A 26,310-nucleotide genomic window follows, 5' to 3' on the forward strand; every position below is an offset into this window, starting at 1 on the left:
TTAGTGGGGTTGGCTGGAAACGAGTGTTATGGTGTTAGAGGATGCCATTAACAAGCAGAAACCACCCTGCTGAAGCTAATGAAGAAATTTCTAATGATATCTTTTTTTTTTCCCTTTAAGGATTTACGGGCTTAATTAGAGAGTCAGTCAAAAGTTAAAACTATGAATGAACACTTATGGAATTATGTGATAAACAAAAAAGTGTGAAATAACTCAAAACATGTTTTATATTTTAGATTCTTGAAAAATAGCCACCCTTTGTTTTGATTACCACTTTGCACCTCTTGGCATTCTCTCGATGAGCTTCATGAGGCCGTCGCCTGAAATGGTTTTCCAACAGTCTTGAAGGAGTTCAGAGATGCTGAGCACTTGTTGGTCCTTTTGCCTTCACTCTGGGGTCCATCTCATCCCAAACCATCTTTACTGGGTTTAGGTCAGGTGACTGTGGAGGCCAGGCCATCTGGTGCAGCACTCCGTCACTCTCCTTCTTAGTCAAATAGCCCTTACAACATTCTTTGTGGTTTTTTGGCCCAAACAAATTTCTCCTCCTTGTTGCTTTTCCTTAGCTGTGGTTTCTTAGCAGCTGTTTGACCATAAAGGCCTGATTCACGCAGTCTCCTCTGAACAGTTCATGTAGACACGTGTCTTCTACTGGAACTCTGTGTCGCATTTATCTGAGCTCTAATCTGAGGTGCTGTTAACTTGATTTCTGAGGCTGGCGACTCGGATGAATGTATCCTCAGCAGCAGAGGTGACCCTTGGTCTTCCTTTCCTGGGGCGGTCCTCTTGTGAGCCAGTTTTGTCGTAGCGTTTGATGGTTTTTGCGACTGCAATTGCGACTGCACATTTAAAGTTTTGACAATTTTCCGGACCGACTGACCTCCAGTTCTTGCCATAATATGAATTCTAACAGTTGTCAAATAGGGCTGTCAGCTGTGTACCAATCTGACTACTGCACAACACAAATGATGATCCTAGAAATAGAAGAAGACAAATAAACCCAGACAAGTCACACCTGTTATGTGAAACCATTTCAGGTGACAACATCATGAAGCTTGTTGAGAGAAGGCCAAGGTTTGCAGCACTTCCAACAAAACAAAGAGTGGCTACTTTGAGGAACTATAATACATATTTTTTGAGTCATTTATTTATTTTTTCTTTGCTACATATTTCCATATATCTTCCTTCATATATTTGATGTCTTCAGTATCTACAATGTAGTAAAAATAAAGAAAAAACACTAAATGAGAAGGTGTGTCCAAACGTTTGACTGGTAGTGCATGTAATTTAACACATACAGAATATAAATTCCAGAGTATTGTGTTTGTTTTATTTGTCAAATGATTAAAATGATGCAAGAACATTTTTCATTCTCAGTAATCATCACCAGATAACAGATAAATCATGTCAATATTTTGAGGAAAAAATCTGCACTCCCAGTCCATTTTTCAAGTAAACTGATAAAGTTTCTTAACATCACCTATTAATGCTTTAAGGAAACATTATTTAGCAGGGCTGTATCTGTCTTTGCCTTGTTTTGTGTTTATCGTTTTCATCTCTGTCTGCTTCCATCTTTCTCTCTCTAATTTATTCCATCTGTCACTTTGGCTCTTACCGCGGACGCCGCTGTGACAGTGCTGTTCACACATGGTAGGATGGTTTGGGCATCTCAAATCTCAGCCTCTACCAAACTGAGCGTTAGCAGAGAAACCAGAAGCAGAATTCAAACATGCCAAAGCACACAAAGCTGCAAATTCACTCTTTACTCGTGTTTTTTTTATGTTTCTGTTTAAAAAAAAAAACTTGTGAATCTTTATGATTCTCCTGTGTTCTATTAAATCCACACTACATTATGTTATCACACCCATTTCCTGCTGCCCATTTTTAGTGCTGGACTAAGCCATAGCTTTGCATGATTCAGTTCAAAGTAATCCTCTCGACCAAGCTGTTTCAGCTCCATTTAAGCCAACTTTATTTTGATTGGCTGCTTTAAACAGCAGCTGTGCTCGCACCCAGAACTCTGCGCCTAAGATGACCATACAGGCCAACTAGCCAACAACTGGAGACATGTCAGATATGATTTTTTTTTTTAAATGCTTTGTCACTGCTCCCAATATGACACTCAGTGCACCCCATACATTCTTAAAAACTCATTCTGAGAAGAGACAAAAGAATGACCCTAGGAGGACACTATGTAGCATCTCATGCTCACAAAGACCTTAATTTAAGGATTTCCACCCCTGCTACTTATTTCCTCACAAAGCTCAGATAATATGCAGATAATATCATTTGTGTCTAAATATACTCGCCGTCTGGATGAGGCGGCAGCCTGTGAGGCTACAGGTTTGATAAAATTGCTTTTTTTTTTAAATTAAATTTGTAATTAGTTGAACAAGTGACATTTTTTCTTAAAATCATGCATCAGTTTGTTTGTTTGTTTTTAAACGAATAATTCTATATATCACTCTTTCTCAAAGCTCAGGAAATAATCCAGCCTCAAAGGCTGGTTTCGAATATATCTGAAGACATTTTCATTTATGCAAGCTATTTGCACCCTAAAAGCATGGAAATGTTTAACATGGCTGGAGTGCACACTGTGACAGAAAATGAAGTAAAAGTAAGAAGGAAAGTAAAACACTTCCCAAAGCTGTAACCTTTAAACTGGGTTCATCTAGATGATGTTCTCAGTGATGAAACCGTCTTCAAACTCAGACAGGTCGCAGCTACAGCAGGGGTTTGACTTGCAAGACGAACTAACTAGAAGAGCCACTAACAAGCTTCTCAAGGATTTCTGGGTCATTATTTTACATCCTGGTGGAGGTGTCTGTGCAGCGTATTGAGCCTGGCTAAATAAACGGAGGCGGTGTTTATGTTCTGAATGAATCCCTAGCCCTTCCTCCTTGATTTCTTTCGGGAGCTCTCTGATTTCAGTCGTTCCCCGCCGTGCGAGCCTCACCTCGCTCATATCTGTCCGTGCTCTCTAAGGAAATGGTGATGAGCGCACTTGTTTTTGAATTCAACTCGAGTTGAATAATGATGAATATGAAGCGCATCCTGAGTTTTATTACTAGGCTCAAGGCTAGCGCTGATAAATGACTGCTTCACACAGTTTCACGGCCACGTTATACAATTATACTTGCAACAACACCTGCGAGCATCACAGCAAGCCACCAAACACAGAAAGTGCCAGTATATATTCTGACCTTAAGAAGTGAAAGCAGCTAAAATGTAATTACTTAATGAAAGCTGGTTGGTTAGAAAAAAAAAGTTTAACTCCCACTTTGATTTATCTTTCTCTGAATATGATGCTTTGTATGTTCATTCTGCCTTTTAAGCACTCTACATTACTCTTTACTTTTTTAAAAGTATGCAGGGCTTTCCTTATTTACTCCTTGTGGAAAGTAATTGTTATATTACCTCTGCATCACTCTGCAAATTGCAAACTTATTTCTGCACAAACCCCTGTCTTAATGAGGAGGGCATACAGATGATCTTTCTTTTATTATGCTGCTTAAATGTTATTGCGATGCTAACAGCAAAGTGAAAAACCACTCCTAGAAGACTTCACAGAAAAATGCAGAAACAATTTTACCTTCCATTTCCTTCTTAATAAATGTAATTTAATTGATTGTTTTTTATTTTATCTGTTTTTTTATCTGTTTCTCTTTGTTCTTTAACTGTACCCTCTTTCGGACACACACACACAAACACTCATCGTCCATTTCCTATCATCTCCCTCCTTTATATTCTTCTGTCATCTTTCAATTTCCTCCTCGTCATCCTCTTCTCACAGGAGGTTAGTCTCAGTGATCACTCGACCGCGACGATATGGCCTTATTTCCGCTTGTTTCTCTGTGTTTCTGTCTCAGGTGGTCCAGGCTCAGGTAAGGCTCTGCAGTGTGAGCGGATGGAGGAGAGGTTCGGCCTGCGTCGCGTCACGCTGGGTGACCTGCTCTGCAGCGAGCTGCAGTCTAACAGCAATAGGGGGCGCTACCTGCGGGACGCACTCGAGAGAGGAGAACAGTTGCCTGAGGTCAGTGTGGCAGTCCAGAGTGAAACAAGCAAATAATGAGGGGATTACTGAAGCTCACAAAGCCTAGAATTATAAACTGATTTGACTTTACATTGTTTTAATTTGTAAAAATCACATTTTGCATTATTAGCACAATAAATACTCCATAACTGTTGTGTGATTGAAAAATTCGACATATAAAAAAAGGAATTAACCGTAACCGTTTAGGATGAGGGTAAAATTAGATTCAACTCATCTGCAGTGCAAGTAAAAGAAAGTATTTGTCCCCTTCCTGGATTCAAAAGGTTTTGAATGCGATAACTCAAGATTAAGGTGATGTAGGAGCTTTAAATTGATATCATAGGTGCATCTACTAACAGTCTTGCATGAGTTTGAACCTCCGTGCTCTTGACCTCACATGTGTGTTTGATAGAGGCTGAGGGGAAGCATGGGCGGTTGCCAGTATTTTCACACTTACATTTTTCAGATCATCAAGTATTTTTTAATATTAGACAAAAATAACCTGAGTAAATAGAAAAAGCCGTTTTTAAATGATGATTTTATTTATTCAGAAAGATTGAAAAAGTAATTTTGACTCACCTAAATAAACCTAATTGGTTGTGCCACCGTTGGAAACAAAAAAATGCAATCAGTTGTTAACTGCCAATGCATCTTTTACATCAGTGTGGAGAAATTTTAGCCCACTTTTCTTTGGAGAATTGTTTCAATGTTTTCAACCAAAATCGTCCCGTTTAAGGTCGTGCAAAAGCATCGCAACTGGATTTGTCCTGACTTTGGCTAGGCCACTCCAGAAACTTGATTTTGTTTAATTTTTTTGAGTCATTCAGAGGTGGACTTATTGTGAATTTTCTCTTACTGCATAACCCTGCATAACCTGAAGCACAGGCCATCAGTAGAGGACAGAATTCATGGTTTTATCAATTACAGCAAGTCATCCTGAAGCAGCAAAGCAGCGACAGACAATCACACTGCCACCGTTATGTTTAAATGTTGGTGTGATGTTCTTTTTATGAAAAGTTCAATTGAAAAGTTCAGCTTTTGTCTGGTTAGTGTACAGAGTATTTCCCAAAACTCTTGAGGATCGTCAAGGTGTTTTTTGGAAAGTATGAAACGAGCCTTTCAGTTCTTTTTTTTTTTCCCCAGTCTCTTTATTGTTGAATCATGAACTCTGACCTTAACTGAGAAAAGTAAGGCCTACAGTTCTTAAGATGTTGTTTTTTGTTCTTTTGTGACCTCCTGGATGAGTCATTGATGGAGTCATTTTGGTAGGCTGGCCACACGTGGGAAGCTTCACCGCTGTTCCAAGCTTTCTCCATTTGTGGATAATGACTCTCACTGTGGTTCACAGTCCCAAAGCCTTAGAAATGGCTTTGTGAGGCAGGTTTGGATAGATTTCCTCCCTTAATAAATGAAATCATCACTTTGTCTAATATTGAAATTTGTTTGGTGAGCTAAAACATTTTAGAGCAACAAATATGGAACAAACTAAGAAATCAAGAAGAGGGCAAATATCTTTTCACTGCATTTTATAAATACGTCTGAGACAGCCAACGTATAATTGAAGGGCAGACAGGGAAAATGCATCAAAAGTGTTTTGTTGCTGTTTGTAGTGGGTCTGCTGCGTTGCTCAGGGTTACATTTCAGAAAGGTTTAGTTTGAATTTCTGGCGTTAACAGCAGAGCTGAATCTGTGAACATATGTACTAATACAGTAGTGTTTTCATGTCTGCCACACTTGAGACCTATATAAAATCTTACCAAGCCCACCATGGACAACCCTGCCCTGTTTCCATTTATCTGGGTCTTCAGTCAAAGCTGAAATGCCCACACTCCCTCTCCACCTCATTCAGCTCTTCCAGGGGTTGCCACGGTATTGCTAAGATAGCTGAGAGACATAATCTCCCCAGCATGTTCTGCGGATGCCCCAGTGTATCCTCCCAGTTGGAGATGCTTGAAACACTTCAGCTAATAGGCATCCAGGAGTTGCCCTAGTTAGATCCCCAAATCACCTCAACAGGCTCTTTTCAGTCCAGTAGAGTAGCTGCTGTACTAGTTGACTAAGCTCCTGGCATGATCTCTAAGGCTGAGCTAAGACATCCTTCTGAGAAAGCTCATTTCCACCTCTTGTGTTGTTGATCCTATTCTTTCGGTCACTATCCACAGCTTCTTGCCACATGTCAGGGGAGGCGCATATAGTGAACAGGAAATGGACCACTTTGCCTTCATGCCCAGCTCATTCTTTACCACAATAGACCAACAGAGCACCTCCATCACTGCAGACGTGGCACCAATCCAGCTGTTCATTCTTCTCCAATTTTTAACTAGCTAACGTTATCATGAGCAAATTAAATAAAGCAACACTGGCTTCAGATTGAAAAACAACAATGAGTCCAGTTGTTGACTTTTGTAAGTGCCCCTCTATCTCTGATTTAAATGTCATTCTTTTATATGCATGGCTAAAGTGTCACAGGATGTGGAGCTTAACAATGAGGACCTAAATGCAGGACACAAGACGGTCCTGCATTTGTTTTTTGGTAATATATAAACAATAATTCAAAAATCACTTGGAGCAAAGCATTACACATGACTAAACAGGTTCTGTGTTAGTTTTGGTTTCTGATTTTCCTTACAAAGTAAAAATAGGAAGTAACCAAAAGTCCTAAGCACAGAGAGCTAATGAAGACAAAGAGAAATAAGCACAACAGAACAAATACACATAATAGCAGAGAGGAGGAAACATGAGGAGCAACAAACTCAAAACAGAACGCCTAAAAGTTAAACTAAACTTAACTAAAACTAGAACAGTAAATAAAATAAAGTGCATCCACAACTAGACAAGACCTTGAACAATAAAACTAAAATTTAACATAAAAGGATAATAATGACTTCATGAATCAAAACACAGAGTCACACAACGGAGACGTGCTACTAGCAAAATCATGCAAATGTAAAAAGACAGAGAATCAAAATCAGTATATATATATATATATATATATATATATTAAAGGACTTCAAACGCTCAGACAGATAAAACCACCACTTTCTGCACCACCACCATCTCTCTGTATGGCTCTATAAAAAAGGACCAATATCCTGACACGGACACCAAACAATATCCTGTGCATAATTTGGGAAAAATCAGCTGCATATCACACAACAGCAGCGTTTGATGCTGTTGGAATGAGAGCATGTCGCGCATCCCTATCGGTAATAAAAATCCCTGTATTTTCTTTATTTTCTGATGCCTTTCTCGAAGTAGTGCCATATTGCAGAAAATCAGAATGGAAATGAGTATCAGACGTACCAAACTATAAGAACACAGTGCCTATTTTTCAGGGGAATGTTTTTTTTTTCCCTACAATTATGAAACAGGATTATATCTGTTAGTGGCTTATTTGGAATAAATGTAAGAACAGGATATTCAGTACAAGAAGCAACTGCAAAATGCCACAGCAGCAGAAGTGACAGTCAAAGATGTCAGACAACCACTAACCACACTTTTTGACTGACAGGTAGACTGTTAGAGGACAAGTGTCGGCCTCTGACAGGAATAAGCACCGAGCAAAAAGCATATCCAAAAAATAATTATCTGACAACACGGCTGTATAGATGATCATTTTATAAAGCCTGGGAGTGAAGTAGTTTATCTAGAAAATACTAAAAATGTACTTGCAGTTACTTGACTACACCGCAGCTTTCAGGCTGAGAAAATACTCATGCATTATGTAACATGTTTTTCCTGCAGAAGGTATAATTAAATAAACAGAAAAGGGAGGACTAATGTTAACTTTTTATATTGAAAAGCACTAAAAAAAGGGGGGGGGGGCTTTATTGGAGATTTCATAATGGTGAAACGTCTGTCTGACCTTGTTTCAGAGATGGAAACAGAAACTCACTGACAGGCTGTGCAGACATGGTAAATTATGTACTGAAAAACACACTAACTAGGACAGAGAGACAACCTCAGGTATTATTCATGTAGGCACTGGATAGTCTGTTGTTAGTTTCTAAAAGAAATGCAGGCACTCAAACAATACTGATAGTATCGAGGGATGTTTTATTATGTGTGATTGTGGACCCCACCCAGAGTAACTCAACACTTTCTATGCCCAGAATGCCCAAAGGTATTCAGGGCCAGATGCATTATATTGCCAAACGTAATCACTCACACGTCCAAATAATTGAATTCAGGTGTTCTAATCACTTCCGTGGCCACAGGTGTATAAAAAATCAAGTCCCTAGCAAGGTTATTATCGTTAACGAAAACTAACGAAATAACGAAAACTAGAAGTGAAAAAACATTTTCGTTAACGGAAATAAAAATAAAAACAAAAAAAGGAAAACTAACTAAAACTATAATGAGTGTTCACAAAACTAACTAAAATTAACTGAATTTATAGCAAAAATGTGTTTAGTTTTCGTTGATGTGTGCGGGTCATACAAGAGTCAAGGGTGAAATGAAGTTTAGTTTACAGATTTTTTTTCTTGCTGTCTAATTATGCCAGCAGGTGGCAGCACGTTAGTCGAGTCGTCTGTGTCGCTGCTCCGTCCTCGCGCAGAATAATGTCAGGAAAAGTCGGGAGAAAGCACCAGAGTCCAATTTGGGATTACTTTGAATATGACTGTTTTGGATAAAGCAAGTGTCTTGTAGTGGAAAGAGACAAATTATGAGGGACATTTCTAAAGGGAAAAAAAATCCCACAAACCTTAAAGTGCACTTGAAAAGCTCACACAAGAAGGCTAACCTAGCTTACCTTGAGAAGGTAAGGGAGCATGCCCAACCCTCATCCCCAGAAAACAGAAGCTAACCTCAGGCAAGGCAGCGTGATGCATCCCGAGACAACAGGACGGGGATATCTACATAACTGTGTGAGTCAATTGCTTTCAAAAAGTTTATCAATTCACTTGAACCAAAATTACGAACACCCGGTGCTGCAAGAGTTAATAGTCTCATTGGGGCCAAGATATACATTTTATAGTTGCCTGGTATCAATGGTTGTTCATCTAACTTTTATTTATTTATTTATTTATTTATTTATTTATTTATTTAAAGAACCCATAGGTGGGAATGTGAGTTGTCTGTCTCTGCGTGTTAGCCCTGCGACAGACAGGCGACCGGTGCAGGGTATGGTAGCTGGAATAGCAACATACCCAAGGATAAGCAGAAGAGAATGACTGATATGATGAAACTGGGATTTTGTTACACTTAATTATTGCAAACACAACTAAAACTATAACTGAAACTAATCAAAACTAAACTGAAACTAAGGATTTTCAAAAAAATAAAAACTAAACTAGCAAACAATTGGTAAAAACTAATTAAAACTGATATAAAATTGAAAATCTGAAGTCAAAACTAAATAAAAATAAAAACTAATGAAAATTGCAAAACTATTAAAACCCTGGTCCCTAGGCAGGCAGACTGCTTCTACAAATATTTGTGAAAGAAATCGCTCACAGGAGTTCAATGAATTCCAGCGTGGTACCGTGATAGGATGCCTCCTGTGCAGCAAGTCCAGTTGTGGAATTTTCTCACTAATAAATATTCTACGGTCAGCTGTTAGTGGCATTACGACTAAGAGGAAGTGATTAGGAACAACAGCAACTCAGCCACAAAGAGGTAGGCCACGTAAAATCACACAGCAGGGTCAGCAGATGCTGAGGCACATAATGTGCGTGGTTACCAGCTTTCTGTAGAGCGAGTCATTACAGACCCCCATGTGTACATCCGCAAATCTCAGGAAAATGTCGTCAGACATCAGATCGTGAACAAAAAAAGCATCCCGTTTCATTTAAAAACTCAGAACACTTCTGACTAAATGGCATCAGATTAAAAGGTCTAAGAAAAAAAACAACAACATGGTCTCAGATAAAACGACATCAGATGATACGGTCTCAGATAAAAGTGCCTCAGAGAGAAACTTTGTGATGGTGACAGTGTTGTCAGGTCCCCGCTGAACTATTGGTTTTCCAGATAAAAGAACCATAATATAAATAATACAACATATCCAACAACATAATATAACTGTAGCAAAAGTACAGAGAAACGTTTGTGTATGTTCTGCCATGTAAAAAAAAATAATCAAGTTGTACCAAAGTGAAAAAAGGTTTCTGGTCTTTGAAATAACCTTTTTTTAAAAAAAAAAAAATTCCCAATGTGCATTTATGATTCTGGAAAAATAAATATTTTTGATTTATTTTAAATCAAATCAAAATTATACTCTGAGTGAAACTAATAAATTTATCTGTAACAAATTAGAATAATTTTTTAAGTTCAAAGTAACATTTTCTTCTGTATATGATGTGGGGTTGTTATTCAGGAGTTGGGCTCAGCCCCTTAGTTCCATTGGAAGGAACTCTTAATTCTTCCACATACCAAAACATTTTGGACATTTTCATGCTCCTAACTTTGTGGTAACTGTTTGAGGATTCCTCTTTTCCTGTTCCAACATTGATTGTGCACAAACAAGGTCCACATTGACATAGATGAGTGAGTTTGGTGTGGAAGAACTTGACTGGCCTGCACAGAGTCCTGACCCCAACCGCACAAAACACCTTTGGGATGAATTAGAGTGGCTAGGCCTTCTCGTCCATCATCAGTGTCTGACCTCACAAATGTGCTTCTGGAACAACAGTCAAAAATTTCCATAAATACACTTCTAAACCTTTTGGAAAGCCTTGCCAGAGGAGTTGAAGCTGTCATAGCTGTTAAGGGTGACCCAACATCATATTAAACCCTATGGATTAAGAACTCAAGTTCAATCGTGTGAGAAGGTAGATGAGCGAATACTTTTGGCACCATAGTGTACTTTGTACTATATTTTTCTAGCATTGTTTTTAAAAGGGGCTCTTTTCAGATTCTATTTTCTAGACTCTCAGAAATGTAGCCCAAAAGAGTGACAGATGATCTAAGCCCATATTTTATTTACAGGTCCTCAAGGCAGATAATACAGTACAAGGCACATAATATTCTTTAAAACAAATCGAGTGGTTGCACAGATATTAAAGCGGCAAATCCAAATAAAACTTTATTAGAAATAGTACGTTTCTTTCAATAATATATACAGCATTTGTGATGCTGTTCTTTTCCCCAGTAAGAAACTCTAAAATACTCATATTCATGCATGTGCTAGAAGCAGTGCAGAACGTTTTAATTCAGTTGATGTGCCCTCACAACCCAGCAAGAGGACTTTTTCAGCTGAGAGCAGAGGATGTGTTCTGGGTGCCATTATAACAGATACACTCTGCAGCCAATTTTTACATACGCCTTGCTAGTACTGAGTTTTTCTGCCTGCACAACTTTGTGTGCAATCCTTTGTGTCATATATTCAACAAGGTGCTGGAAACACTCAACATTGGAAGTGTTAATCCTTATTCAGCCAAGTAGGGAAAAGATCTAAAGGATAACACGATGGTTTAGATAATGAAACTGCTGAAGTTAACTCAGATCTATAGGAGAGAAGTAGTCTAAATATAAATCAGGTCTCACAGCTGCTTCTTAAGCTGCTGTAGTTGCTTATACATCTGTGACAGCTGTGGGAAGGATGTGATGGTATCTTCTCTTTCGAGCGAGGCACTCATGTAGATTATCCACAGAGGATTGAGGAAGTGATTAAGCGCCACTCGATGCACGTTTTGAGTCATGTAAAAATACTCCTCTTTAATTAATCATTTCAGCCTGGCATGGTTTATGTTTCTTCTGTGTGTGTACACAAATTGTTATTTCATAAGATTAACCATGGGGAACAAGATGCCTCGTTGTCTAAATACAGAAAAGGTGATTCTGTGCAATAACTGTTCAGGGTTTTGTTTTTTTAAACATTTCCTACAGCTAACAGAAAAATACATGTTACACAAATAGAAGTACAATTATTCTAATGTGAGGAAATGCACCCATCATCATTCATAATTATTTCCAAATTCCAGAGAGTATGTTTATGGTATCAGAAAGTATTCTGCAGCCAGCTTAAGCCCTTAATTAGACCTATTGATGATGTTTTTCACTGATTCCTTTTGATTGTTAAAAACAACAGCCTTAACTGCTAATTTAGTTCATTTAACCTTTTACAGAGGAGATATAAAACATGTACAGACTGAAAACAGGTCAGAAATGAAAGACTAATGAATACTTTTTGCATCCCGTGGCTTTGCTTGCTTCTTTTATATTAATATTTAAATGGCAATTTTGAGCTAAAAATCTTTGATGTCTCCCTTTTAAACAACTTCATGGCCCACCTGCAGTACCTCCAGAGCTGGAAACCACACTTTCCCAATCGTTGTGTAGGATGAAAGTTTTTAGTCAGTTAATACTTAGCCTAACTCTTTTGCCAACAGCACATAGCCTGGCGGCGATTACGCCATATGTCGGTAGAATGCTGACAAATTGAAAAGTTGTCTTAAACAGGAAAGCGAGCGGCGTTCACCACAAAGAGCAAGATATGCAAAAAAGAGAGAGAGAGAGACAGAAAACATCAAAAGGTTAAAAAAGGCCACATGAGAAGTCTTCAGTGTTTTTTTGTTTTGTTTTGTTTTTTCCCCCCCTGAATTTCACAGAAGCTCCTGGTCTTTCATGACTACTGTCTTCTCTGAAACAGAGTCTAAGCTAACGGACGAACAACAACATATGAGACTTAAATCACATTACAAAAGTAGCAGGTAGAAGTGACAAATAGCTTTAACATACAGGCTTAATTTCCAGCATCCACATCCCTCATTACAGCTGCAGATTATGAGCCGTGATGCATTTTGCTGCTGGTCATAATTAATGATCAGTAATAAGCTGGTGGTTGTCAGAAAACCTTTTAATTGAACTGCGCTGCAAGTCTGTGACATTTCACATTCTCGCTCACTCACTCACATACGTACGTTCAACTTGCGTGTGCTTTTGATCAGAGTGAGTCACAAATATTGACTGGAATGTATTGCTGAAGCGTGTCCTTTCACTCCGCCTGGTAAACTGGTGTCTTCTCGCAGTTTGTCAAAACACACAGTGGAGGATTTTCAACCTTAATCTGTCCATGGAGGAATTACTGAGCTCTGGTGTTTACGTTTATGTCACCACAGCCTTCAAACACAGCCTGTTAATTAATCGTCTGAAGAAAACGGTCTGCATGATTCTATTTTTTTCTCAACTGAAAGAAATCCCATGAAAGGTTGTGCATCCAAATCCAGTTAGATCTTATCCATCTGTGCTGTAGAGCCCCACTATTGTCACAAACTGTTAAAAACAAATGCAATTAGTGACTGAACTACACTGTAGCCATTTTCAGACATGCACTTTAATCTGCCAGCTCCCTAGTGTAAAGCCCATCTGATGTCTGATTGCACCAATTTTGAGAAAAGCACAGGTAATAGTCCTGTGAACACCCAGCTTGCAAGTGGTTGTCCTGTGTCCTGCACACTCTACCCAGACATAGACCCCTCAGAAACTCACTGATGAGTTCACATGTGATAAACTTCAAACAATGTCCCAACCTGTGTCATGGATCATCATAAAGTCAGGAGGCTCATATAGATCAAAATAAATCTATGTTGATGAAACACATCTGAGTACTAAATGTGCATTTAACCCATCAACACCCTGGAGGTCTCTGTACCTGGATTGGGCCACCTGCTACTATTATGATTTTAAAAAATAATAATAATTTCTTTGGCTTCAGCTCAAAATTAAATAACATCAAAGCCAAATATTCTTCGCTACAAGGCTGTGATTTACCTTCTAATTCACAATTTCTATTAAGCTCAAGTATTAATGTTCCCTTGGAGTTCTTTAGACTCATTCTGGCCTAAAGGACAAGGAGACTTTATTTTGCTTCAAAATACTCTAAAACATCCCGTATCCTTAGAGTCCAATGTTGTTCACTTTGGCCTTACAGCTTTGTAGCTGTTACTCGCTGAGTTTGGAAATGGAAATAAAAGACGTAGCCTGGGGCTTGATGGGTTGTTCTCGTCGATGAAAATAGCCCAGTACATGTGCACTTTACTCCTTGCAATTATGAAAATATCACAGGCCAGCTGAAATTACTGACCCCTTTCCAGAAATAAAACCAAAACTCATTTTTAATGAGTATAAACTAATCAGCCTCAATTCGAGTTTTGAAGGGAAATCAAAAGAAGAAGAAGTAGTAGTGCTCTACTGCCGGGGTTTTAGATTTTTATACTAAAATAACAAATAATCTGACATTGTAAAACTTATTGGTTGCTTGCTTGGTGGGTTATACAGTTCATTTGGTTGCTTGGTGGGTTGGTTGGTTGGTTGATAAGTTGGCGGGTTGGTTAGTTGGTCCATTGAGTTTGGGATTACAAACAGAAAACTTGGGTTTTCAACTATTACAATGGAGAAATACATCATTTTCGGCACTAAATTATTGCACACATATTAGTTAGTTTTCAGACATTTTATACAGTAAGCAGAAAACCATTGTATCAAACTACATAATTACATTTCAGAAAAGATAGTTCTGTGAAACTGCAGTCACACAGAAAACCGGCCCTTAAAGATTTCCACAACTGATTAAAGCTTAACTTAAAAACAAGCCTTCATGGTTACAAGACGTAGTTCTGAAGTTCTATTATGTGAAGACATTTTTGCTGTATTAAGAAGAATTCATTGCAAATATACTACTGATTTAACCAAAACCTGCCCTCCTACTGATCCAAAATGAACATAATTGCCTAAAGCAAGAGAATATTATTGACGTGAATTGAATTATCATCATCCTCTCAGAGAAAGTTTTGACCTACAGAAAATCTCTGCTTATACAATAACTGACTCTTTTCAGGAGTCGCCAGTATTTTCTGGTTTCCCTGTAATTGCCACCACAAAAAGTAAAGTGCTTTTCTTGTTCGAGCAGCTCTAGTAATGAGAACAGCAGGAAATGACACAGTGTGAGAAAGGAGCTGGACCCGGAGGTAGCAGAAAGTAAACAAGAGCTTTGAGACTGTCTATTGATTTCCGACGTGGGAGGAAAAAAAACAAAAACATCTGTCTCTGACTAACTGTTTCGGGTCTAGGATCAATGGAGATGAATAGGATTTTGCTTGAATTTTCACTGTTTTCTGCTAAATAAATAGCCCTTAGAAAACTTTCTATTGATGACTGCTGAATATCTGGCAAGTAGGGACACATTTTTGGAAAGAAATTATAACAATAGTTTTTCCAGTGGATAAAAGGGGGGGGGGGCAGTCTATGCCTATCTATAGTCTATGAAAAGTAACCGGCAAGGTCTGTTTTTGCTGATTGCAATGGACTTCCTTGTGCTATTTTTATCATTTTCTGCCCCCTGAAAAAGAACAAAAACAACAGAAAATCACAAACTCCAAAGAATCAGAAACACTGAGGCTTTTCAGCCAAGATTAAAATGCCATATAAAGACACCCACGCACAGATTTACTTTAACTTTCTGTCTACTCGGTGGAGAAACCCAATGGCTTTCAAGCAAAGCTCTGCTGTCTAAGCTTCTTACTGCACATTAAGGTCATGTCCCATGTGTTCTCCAACATGAGCACTGTGAAATGCTTTTTTAATGCCATGTGAGAGACTTATGAGAGAGAGAGAGAAATGGTGATTTAAAGCTGGATGAATAATCCCACACTGGGATTACTGAAGTGCACCTCTCCAGGTTTACAACCGAAAACATTACAAAAAGCCGTTGTAACACAAAATCACCCACACTGGAGTTTTATCTCAAAGTGAGATAAAACGCTGTCGTACGTGGTGCAATGGTGAGTGACGACACAGGGAGAGTTTGCCTTGGTAAAGTGTTACTGTACTGTTGCCTGGAAACACAGAACATGTATTTTTCTGTGAAATACCAAAGTCTAATATCAGGTCTCACCATCTTATTCCAGCAGTCTATTTGAGGAGTTATTTTCAAGCTTTCCATGGTCATGTAAAAAAAGAAAGTTTTCATAGAACCCTATGCAGTGCTGTGAAAAAATGAAGTACATCCTCGCAGCTTCTATAGGATTTAAGAGAGCAAGTATCAGCCAGGTGCTGCTAATCAAATGCAGTTGATTAACTGATCATTAGCAAGTATAAGTACCTCTATAAAAGCCTCATGTTCTGCTGTGAAACAGCGAGATGCTTTTTAGCCAGAGCGTTGGCCTGACTCAAACGCTCACAAAAGCTTTGCACATACTTTGTCACACTTGTTTTGGAGCTCTTCAGGAATCAAAAATTCCTCTTTCATAGCTTTAAGTGGCCCACGAGGCGTGTGGCCAAATACTAGTTCAGCTGGACTAAAACAGAGTAACTCCTGAACAACTTCACGAGCATCCCCTCATCCCCACTCCTTTCAGCCTCTAGGCAGTACTTGTGTAGCATTGGCTTTAGGGTCTAATGCCATCGTTCCAATGCACCTTGGGACTCTGGATGGTAAGCAGAGGACACAACATGTTTAATATTCAGGGATTTAGCTACCCTTTTTAAACACATCTGACTGGAAGTTTGAACCTTGGTCAGTTTGTATGACCGTCAGCAGGCCAAACACAGACAAGAACTTTTTTAGCACTGTAACAACTGACCTTGCTGTAATTTTATGTAATGGAATGGCCTCAGGAAAACATGTAGCAGCACACATGACGGTGAGCAGATGTTGATTTCCTGACTTTGTTCTAGGTAGTGGTCCAACACAGTCCACTATGACAGCGGTCCCCAACCACCGGTCCATGAGTTGTTTGGTACCGGGCCGCCAGAGTTGAGGCTCAGATGTGAAATGTATGGTTTTCAGGGTTTTTATCGGTTTTCAGCGTTATTTTGTTATCGTTTTTATCATTAACTCGGTTTTCCTGGGTCTTTTCACGTGTGTTATGAATAAATCTTTTTTTTCGGTACCGGTACTAGTTTTATTTAGTTGTAATAATCCGCGACACCTTAAAGGCCGGTCCGTGAAAATATTGTCGGGCATAAACCGGTCCGTGGCACAAAAAAGGTTGGGGACTGCTGCACTATGACATGGACAAATGGCTAATCCGCTACAGGAATAGGACACAGTGGGGCATCACCAGATTTGGTTTACCAGCAATCTAGCACACATGACAACTGTGACAAAACTTTGAAACATCACGTTTCATACTAGGCCAAAAGAAATGCTTTAACAAAAGCTGGTATGTTTTTGTGATACCCAAATGTCTAGACTTTCATGGGAAAGAGACAGGACCTTATGTCTATTTATGGTTGGCATAATAATCTGTTTAACTTTACTCCAGTCTGCACTTTCCGCACCTGAGGAGACCACTGACGCATTAAGATGTCCTGTTCTACAAAACAGGCTTGTTGTTCTTTACTGGCTTGATCAGCACTTACCACACAATTGAAACAATTTCATAATGTTTCGTCAGCTTGTTGGGCTAAGGACAAGTGTTTGCTGGTCAGTTGAAGCGGTGCGTTCTTCAATAATGGATCGGGCAGAACATTGTTTTCTTCAGTTTGCACATTACCCTCCTTGGAAAATTAGGACATCAGCACAGAATCGGAGAGTGAAATGTCAGCATCTTTACCTGATTATGCACAGGTTAGGGCTAAAACAGTCAGCGATGACATGTCCAGGTTTGTGACTATAAAAACACTGACGATTTTCCTTCGAACCAGACGCTTTAGCCATGTGGGGCTGTTGCACAGAGCTAACACGTGGCTTCTCACTGACAATGAATGATGATTTATGGGCAAGCACATACTCATCAGCAACAACAGCAGCAGATGTAAGAGTGGTCATTTTCTGTTCATTTAAATAAAACTACACGCTCAGGCATGCACTTTTTAAATGCACAGTTTAGATAAGGTCTTGCAAACAAGGCTCATAGACGGGGCAGGCTGCACACTCAGTGCAAAGCAGCAGCCCCTGAATGAATGTTCGTCAGCCTTTTAAAGACACAGGTGTGACCAATCAGTCACTGATTGGTCCAATAGACTTTCCCTGGAGGTAACCACGGGTTACCAGCCAGCTAATCGTCTGTGGGGGTTGCCACACCCAAATCTACTTGAAGGAAGGCTGGCTCTCTTCTTCCAAGACCAGGGGCCATAACACTTCCATACAACAAGACTCGGGGAGAGTGATCCCCTGCTGGCCATTGATTGCACTTTTCAGCTCCTATTTTATATTTATAGAAGCTGAATTCGAGGAAAATCCACTGATTATTAAAACAGGGATTCATTTTTCATTTTGATATAACACTGCAAAAACTCACATAAACATGCAGAAAGAAAATTAACTCAGCTGAAAAACTACCTCTTATTCATTGTGTTAAACTACCAGAAGTGGAGGAGCGCTTGTTTTCATGTGGATGTTGCTGCTGCTCGTGATTTGTTGCATCTGTGGGCAGCTCAGGGTTGCATGAATACCTAGTGGAGCATATCTTGCTGCTGTCAATGTCGTGTCATCTGAAGACATAAACTACAGCTACCATCTCCTGTCCTACCCTCTTCCTTCCTGTAAGTTTTTCTCAAGAAGCCTTAAGATCACCAAATCAGGAAAAAGTTAAAGAAAACAAACAACGTCAGTCTTATCTCTCCCAAAGACTTAATTTTTTGGTAACGAAATGTTAATCCTGATGCTCGGACAGTTATTGACGGGAGCATCTGGCAGCTGACCTTTGATGGCAGAATGTTATCTGGGCGAAGAGGAGGTTTTAACTTGAAATCAATAGTTCTGGGTGGTTTTTCAGTATAGTGAGATGGTGAAAAACAGTGAGAATAATTTTAAAATCATTAACAAATGCAGAGCTGTTAGCACACTTAGCTATTTCCTCCTCTTATGGCAAAAAAGCCTTTAAAACATTAACACAGGTTAACTGCCTAGATCAGCCTATTTGATGAATGTTTTTCATCTATCCCAACTAATGAACATTAAGTGAAATGATGACAGATATCGCACAATAACAGAAGGGTAAATGTCTTTGAAGAAGTATTAAATTCACATGTACAAGCCACTTACACCATCCTCTGCTGACCCATTACCTGTAATGTGGAGGATATATGATAGTATCAATTGCTGGAATAAATTTTCACTTTATCGATGTGTTGTGGAAGTTTTCCACTTAAATAAAGCCTGCAGACGAGCGGTGAGCGGTAGCTAACATTCTTTTATTTCCAAGCACACACAAAGAACATACAACCAAGCTTGTGGAGCCCCATGGCCGCGGGACCGACGGTCAGCAGAGTCTCTCTGAGCCAAAGTCAACCTCTCAGTTAAATACCTTCTCCAGGAACAAAAGGCAGTACACAGCTGTTTCACACCTTAAGGTTCACACTCTCTTGCTACTTCCCAGAGTCCTCAAGAGACAAAAGACTGGTCCTCTGGAGTTCCTGTTTCCCCAACATCCTGACTACACCCCCTACCATTTGTCTTAAGTATGAGTGTCAGACATGTTAAAACAATGAAATAATGTGATTAATACCTTAGTGAAAGAAATTCCTCTACAATCCCACCCTTTGATTCTAAAATCAAGAATCACATTAAAACCAGAATTTCTTTCCTGACATTCTGCATATTACATCAACATTATTGTACACTTAAAGGAGTTTCACACTGTGTATCCTCACTTCACTGTTCTCCCACCACCCTTTGTTCATCTTTAATCTTCCCCACAATCTAAGCTCTCACATGCAAATGGAAACAACAATGATACAGAGGAAAGGTCTTCTCCAGAGTGTCAAAGTACTTTGCATGGCAAAGTGAAACAGCATTAGGTGGTCAGTCTCTGTCACAGTTATGGCTCCTGGTGTCTGTGCCATTTACAGAGTCATAATTCCAACGCTGATCTTCCTTGCGCTGTCACTTTTGGAGCTTGGCACGCTCTCTCCATCCCTCGATTTCTGTTCCAACGCAGCTGTAGATTTAAGGCAGAGCACGTCGTACACCTTAGTTGTCTTCCTCAGCGTCAACGTCGAAACTCTTTCATTTTATTTTAAGATTTTGCTGTTCAAAATCTCCTCATGACAATCCTTTGGAAGCCCACTGTCGTTTGTCTGTTGTCCTGCAGATGGTCCCTGCTTCTCACTGGTCCACTTGAAGTGTTGTCTCCTAGTCATAGTTTGCATCTGCGCCTCAGTCAATCCTTCCATATCCCTCATGTCACGGTTCCTGCAATTTAAAAATGAAAACTTCCCCGGAAAAAACCCTCTTTTGCCCTATGTTAGCTTATCACCATTAGACATACACAATAAAGTTGTGCATTGTCTCTTAAAAATTCTCAGGGCTTCTCCCCTAGAGTAGCTTTACTCCAGGCCCTGTCGTAAGAAAAAACATTAGCCAGTGGTGTGTCCTGCTGTAAATCATGTGATTAGATCATATGATTAGCCCTCTGCTGTGGAAAAAGTGATGTAGATGTTAGCACAGCGCGTCTGTATGCACACTTTCTCACAGTGACCTCTGCACTGTAAACAATACAAGGTCATGAATAACACACCCCTGGTAAATTCACAAAGACACAGAAAGTGGCAATTAAAAGGTTAAGTCAGCACGGCTCAAAAGCCCATGCAACCCAGGATGTTGCTGTCACCTTTCTGCTCCTGTAACAAAGAAACATACATATATACATCCACCCTTTGTCTCTCTGGGTGGAGGTGCAATCTTGCATATTGGTGTCAAGTCAGTCAAGTTTTTGTCAGTCCAGTCAATCCCCGTGTTTATTGCTGATAGCAGAACCTCTTGTGTCGCAATAAGTTTCTACTGCCAGCAATGACGTCAGTTCAAAAAAAGAAAAAGAAAGAATTTAGACTGGATTACCTCGCTGAATCCTTTTTGCCAGGGACTTGTTTTCTGATTGTCCCAAATAAGTGGCTTTCTCCCGAGCCCATTTTAATTTTGGAGAAGCTCACTTGCGATTGATCAACATGTTGTATAGCGCTTTCGATTCCGATCTTGCAGGCCTGCTTGAAAAAGAGAAAATTGCCAAACAAGAATCTCAGTGCACTGTTAAAAATCAAAAAATATGAAGGCCTAGTTTAGAAGTTGTCTAAGCATACTCCCTTAGAATGATAAAAAAAAAAAAAAAACTAATTGGCAGGTTCAAAGTGGTACCAAAAGAAAATGCATCAGTAAATCCCCAAAACTTTCATCCACCAGTCACACACCTCACACAACAGCAATATTCTATTAGAAAATGAGTTTTTGTTTTCCCCATGTACCCAGATGTGTGTCATGATAAGACCTCCCTCACACATCAGAAACCAGAAACTCAATAATCTATTAGTCCCCACTCATCTGACCCTCCCGCAGCATTCTGTTCACCGCTGATTCAATCATCCTTCCCCAAAAATAATACTAGTTCACTAGTCTATGTATCACTTCTTAACCCACTAAGTGAACCGGACAAGATGATGGTAACAGAAATGCATGCTTAAAATGCTATTTGGTCTTCATGAGCTTCATTGCATGTGTGTTTGTGTTAGTAGGATTAATGCATTTTCTGTTTGTGTAATTTTTGTGTACCTCTCCTTTTTGCGGTGCTCCAGACACTTTTCAATTCTCCACGCAAGGCAGTCGTTTTTTCCTTCCCAGTTTTCCTAAACCCAAATTTTATTCCCACACTACAACAGCATTCCTCCATGTTGTCCCCTTCTCCTTTGACTGTGGTCTCATCTCATCTCTCCCCCTTGCAGCAGTCCAGTGAGAGTCAGTTGTCTTTCAGCTTTGTCCTGTTTTCCACGGTCTCATTTTGCCATTTTTGCGCCGAAAGTGGCAAATGTCCAACTCAAGCAGTCTTTTCAAAAGTCCATTCACACACAGTGAAGGTGCAGCTCGTTGGAAATGCACATCCATCCATCCAGTCATGATGATGCCATTTTTCTCCTTGCTGTCGCTGTCTTGCACAGCTGCTGCTGCTGGACCTTTTCTTCACTGCTCAGGATGCTGCTGTGAGCTCTCGAGATCCATCTCGTTGTTCTGGAACTGCATTTCTTGTCTTCAGGGAGAGATTCTTGGAGCTTGTGTTCTCAGGGTGACAAACACGTGGAAGTTAAGCTGTAAAACAATTCAGCCAAAACTTGGCTTGAGTGTTTCTAATGGTGTTAACCTATAATTTTCTTCCGACTGCTGCACGTGGAAAATTGATCCAGGTCTGTTCTTCACCTGCAAGTGACACACTGAGACATTTTGATCATTCTTCTCATTGCTTAAAACAACACCTCTCCCCTCTCTGGTTCTGAATTCCCTTTTCTTAAAAACCCAGAGAGATTGTAGTTGTTCTACGTTGAAAAACACCAAACCCTCTTCCTATTTGCTTATTTTATCAACAATTCTGCTAAAAAAAAAAATTTCGTGTGTGTCCACCCTAGGGGAGCTGGTGGCCTGCAGTACCACCTTCTCCCTCTAGTTGGAAACAACTGTTACACACATTTCTACACTCCTCTCTTTTTTTCTTTTTTTTCTTTGTTCCCCATTTCAACATTTTGTAACCCCGTTTCTCACTGTTTTTACACACACATCAACGTTTCCCACACAACCATTCTCTGCAATCTTACACACCACACATTTACTCAATTCTTACCACAGTCACGTATTGAGTTTTGTCTCTGGCCGCCTGGTGGAACGTCTGCCGATCTACTGGATCTAGATCCCATTTTACTACACGAGGCATCCCCCGTGAGGCCCTTGCCTTCTACGGACCAAGGAACGAACACCGCCACTCCGTGCACTATAGTACACGGAAATGGATCCCGACAGTGTACCCGAGTTGCTGTCCCTGTGACGTACGTCGACCGAACACAGGTCTGGGCCGGCTTCTCCCCAACAACGTGCTCGAGCCAATGTCCTTGTGATGAGCCGTACCCAACACAAGCCTGGGGCCTCAAACCACCAGGTTTTTCCTCCCGGAGACTCGAACTCCAGGGTCGGCCAGCGTTCCCCCCCTCGGCCAGACAAAAAACTCCTCATAACTGTATACAAAGTTAGCTACAACTCACCCATCTGCAGAAGTCCCCTCAAAATCGATGATCTCGGTGGTGACTGAAACACACGGCTCCGTGACTCCTCCATTTCCTTTGCTTCAACAGCTGGTAGGACAAAGGTACCTTTTCCCTCAGGGGTGATCAGCCCGTCCACGGAACCGTTGTTCAGCGACCACACGGACCACCCTGCTCGCAGCGCCATTTTGTTGTGGAAGTTTTCCACTTAAATAAAGCCTGCAGACGAGCGGTGAGCGGTAGCTAACATTCTTTTATTTCCAAGCACACACAAAGAACATACAACCAAGCTTGTGGAGCCCCATGGCCGCGGGACCGACGGTCAGCAGAGTCTCTCTGAGCCAAAGTCAACCTCTCAGTTAAATACCTTCTCCAGGAACAAAAGGCAGTACACAGCTGTTTCACACCTTAAGGTTCACACTCTCTTGCTACTTCCCAGAGTCCTCAAGAGACAAAAGACTGGTCCTCTGGAGTTCCTGTTTTCCCCCCAACATCTTTGCTACACCCCCTACCATTTGTCTTAAGTATGAGTGTCAGACATGTTAAAACAATGAAATAATGTGATTAATACCTTAGTGAAAGAAATTCCTCTACAGATGTTATAACAGTTGATTAGGTATTATGGTTGTTTTATAGGCTTCAGTTTGTGATGCTATTGGATTGGGTGATTAGGAACATTCATAGCTTTTAAATTGGACAATATTGTCCTATTACAGATATATAGGTTCAATTTATGAAATTGCTTTGCTTGTTTTTTTGTTTTTATAGAGCATAACAAAATGCTTCATGTAATTCATGAATAGTGTCAAAAAAGGTTTGTTTGCACAGTACTGAGAGTACTGTAAACAACAGAGCCAGAGCTGTTGTTTACAGTACTCTCAGTACTGTTTGCAGTACATGTAGCAGAGTAGCATCATCTGTGATGCAGAGTTAAGCAGTGCATTGAATGGTAACTAGTTTGTGAAATACATTAATCAAATATAAATATAACACAATATATATACTACCGGACACTTTATTAGGTACACCTTGCTAATGCATTTCTCAGTGTTTTTAGCATCAGACAGGTGCAGAACGTTTGTCAGCTGCATATGCATGGTCACGTGTTCATCCCAAAGGTGTTTTTTTGGATTGAGATTGGGTAACTGCATAAAGGTTTGAACTTTGTGATGTATTATCCTGCTTGAAGCAGCCATCAGAAGATGGGTACATGGTCAGTAACAATGCTCAAGTAAGCTACAGTGTATTCCCCACAGTATTACACCATGAACAGCAGCCTGAACCATTGATATCATTGATACAAAGCAATTCATGTTGTTTATGCCAAATTCCGACCCTAACATCCAAATAGGGAGCTAATGTGGTCTTTCAGGGATGCTCTTCTAACAAGTGGTTATTTGAGTTACTGTTGCCTTCCTATGGGCTCAAACTAGTCTGACCATTCTCGTCTAACTTCTAATATCAGCAAGGCAGTGAGCCAGTGAAATGCTCAGATTAGCCCATCTGCAACCCAGTAACTAACACAGTCACTTATATCTTCATTCTTCCCCCATTCTGGTGCTCAGATCACTTTATCAGGTTGTCTCGACCATGTCTATGTGATTAAATGCACTGAGTTGCTGCCATGTAAGTCACTGTTAGATATTTTATGTTAACGAGCAGTCATTAACAAGAAGAAGTGTACCTAAAAATGTGCTGTCTAGTGGGGTGAGACACTTGAACACAACAATCCATCTAATACAATCATCAAAGTCAAGTTAACTATACTTTAACTTCACCATGTTACAATCCATCACTCTCTCCATCCATGATATGGATAATGTTGTTCCATGAACCAACCTCGAATGATATCACCAGTGCTTATCTGACTATGAATTGGGTAGAGAGAAAAAGACCAATAACACACTGAAATAATCATAGAAAAATGTGCCTGAGGCCAATATACAACATAACTCTTTAGCAGAGACCCAAGTCTGAACTGAGAAAGAACCGCAATTAATAATATTATCCTGAAGGGACCGAGCTATTAGGGAATAAAAGGAGAGAGTTGTAACCACTATGTTTTTAAAAAGAGAAATTTAAGACCCCACATGATATTTTATGCAGGAACACTTTTTAATGCCTTCATTTCCTTATACCATTTCTTTTATCTATGACAGCTTTCCTAAAATAGATGAATTGGTGAGTCCAAAATACTCTGAGCAACAATGAAGTTATAGTAAAGTTTTTCACTCGTCACTCCCAGGCCCTCTAACAAAGTGAAAATTCCCTCCACACCAAGCATGAATTGATCCAGAAGGCTAGCTGGAGTTTCTGAACACCAAGACATCTCACAGTGGCGAACAATTCTTCCATGATGCCCTTCTAAGTTGGGCCAAGCCTCACATCTAGTAAAAGCCATCAATTACTTCTTCAACAGCCCTGCTAATAAACAGACAAACTAATCACGTAGCCTCAGAACTAATAAGCTTCTACAGCAAGACTGACAGCAAAGCCTAGTAGAATAACCACTAGCACTCGCTGAAGAACAATAAACCCCTGCAATCACCTACTGAACAGAGTGAAGATGCAACAAACACTTACCTTTTATGAAGGGATGCGGTGATACTGCATGTCAGAGACGGGCTACTGGGACGTGTTGCACTAATTTAGCTCCAAGCTAATTTGACTTCAAGATTGAAGTGGCTGAAACTAATATGATGAACAGCCAGCAGAAGCGTCTCCAGTGAAAGAAGCAACAATACAGTCTTATTTCTTCCACAAAGTCTTCCTGAAACAGCATGATAACAATGCTACAGCCTAAGCTAACACCAGCAGCTCACTGAAGAGGGCCTGTTTGATTTATATTACATTGAATAGTCAAAAGTCTTGAGCCACCTCCCTTTCTTTAATATTTGGTTAAAAAAAGAGAGAAGTAGGTGTAGAGGTATATTAAAACATTTGCAAACATGCATGTAAATGCATGATATAAGGCAAAATACTGTAACAAGCTTGAAAGTCCATATTTGGTACGACCACCTTTAGTCCTCAGCATAGCCTCTTAGGAACACTTTCCTGAAAGTTTAAGTCTTCAGGAATACTTCTCCAGGGTTCTTGAAGAACATCAAAGCTCTTCTTTGGATATTGGCTGACTTTTGTTCCGTTCTCAATGAAGACAATCCCACACTACTTCAAGTTGAGGTCCAGGCTGTGTTGAGGTCTGCGATAGTTTTCCTTTGTGTATATCCAGGTATGCTTTCACTGCCCCGGGAGTGAGTTTTTGAGATCATTGTCATGCTGAAACATTCAGTCATTGCCAACCAGATGCTTTCCAGATGGTGTTGCATTATTGGATCAAAATGCGATGGTACTTTTCTACATTCATAATTTCATCA

General features: G+C 39.9%; 1 protein-coding gene across 1 annotated transcript in view; it reads left to right on the forward strand.

The window, feature by feature from the left end:
* ak5 (adenylate kinase 5) overlaps nucleotides 1–26,310 on the forward strand; it is a 118,855-nt gene that overhangs the window by 80,258 nt on the left and 12,287 nt on the right. Inside the window, exon 11 of the mRNA XM_085141446.1 lies at nucleotides 3,870–4,033. Within this exon, the coding sequence (XP_084997572.1) occupies nucleotides 3,870–4,033 (164 nt within the window). The remainder of the gene's footprint in view (nucleotides 1–3,869; nucleotides 4,034–26,310) is intronic.

This window comes from Neolamprologus multifasciatus, chromosome 18 (genome assembly GCF_963576455.1).
Source record: "Neolamprologus multifasciatus chromosome 18, fNeoMul1.2, whole genome shotgun sequence".
In the NCBI taxonomy this organism is placed as follows: domain Eukaryota; kingdom Metazoa; phylum Chordata; class Actinopteri; order Cichliformes; family Cichlidae; genus Neolamprologus; species Neolamprologus multifasciatus.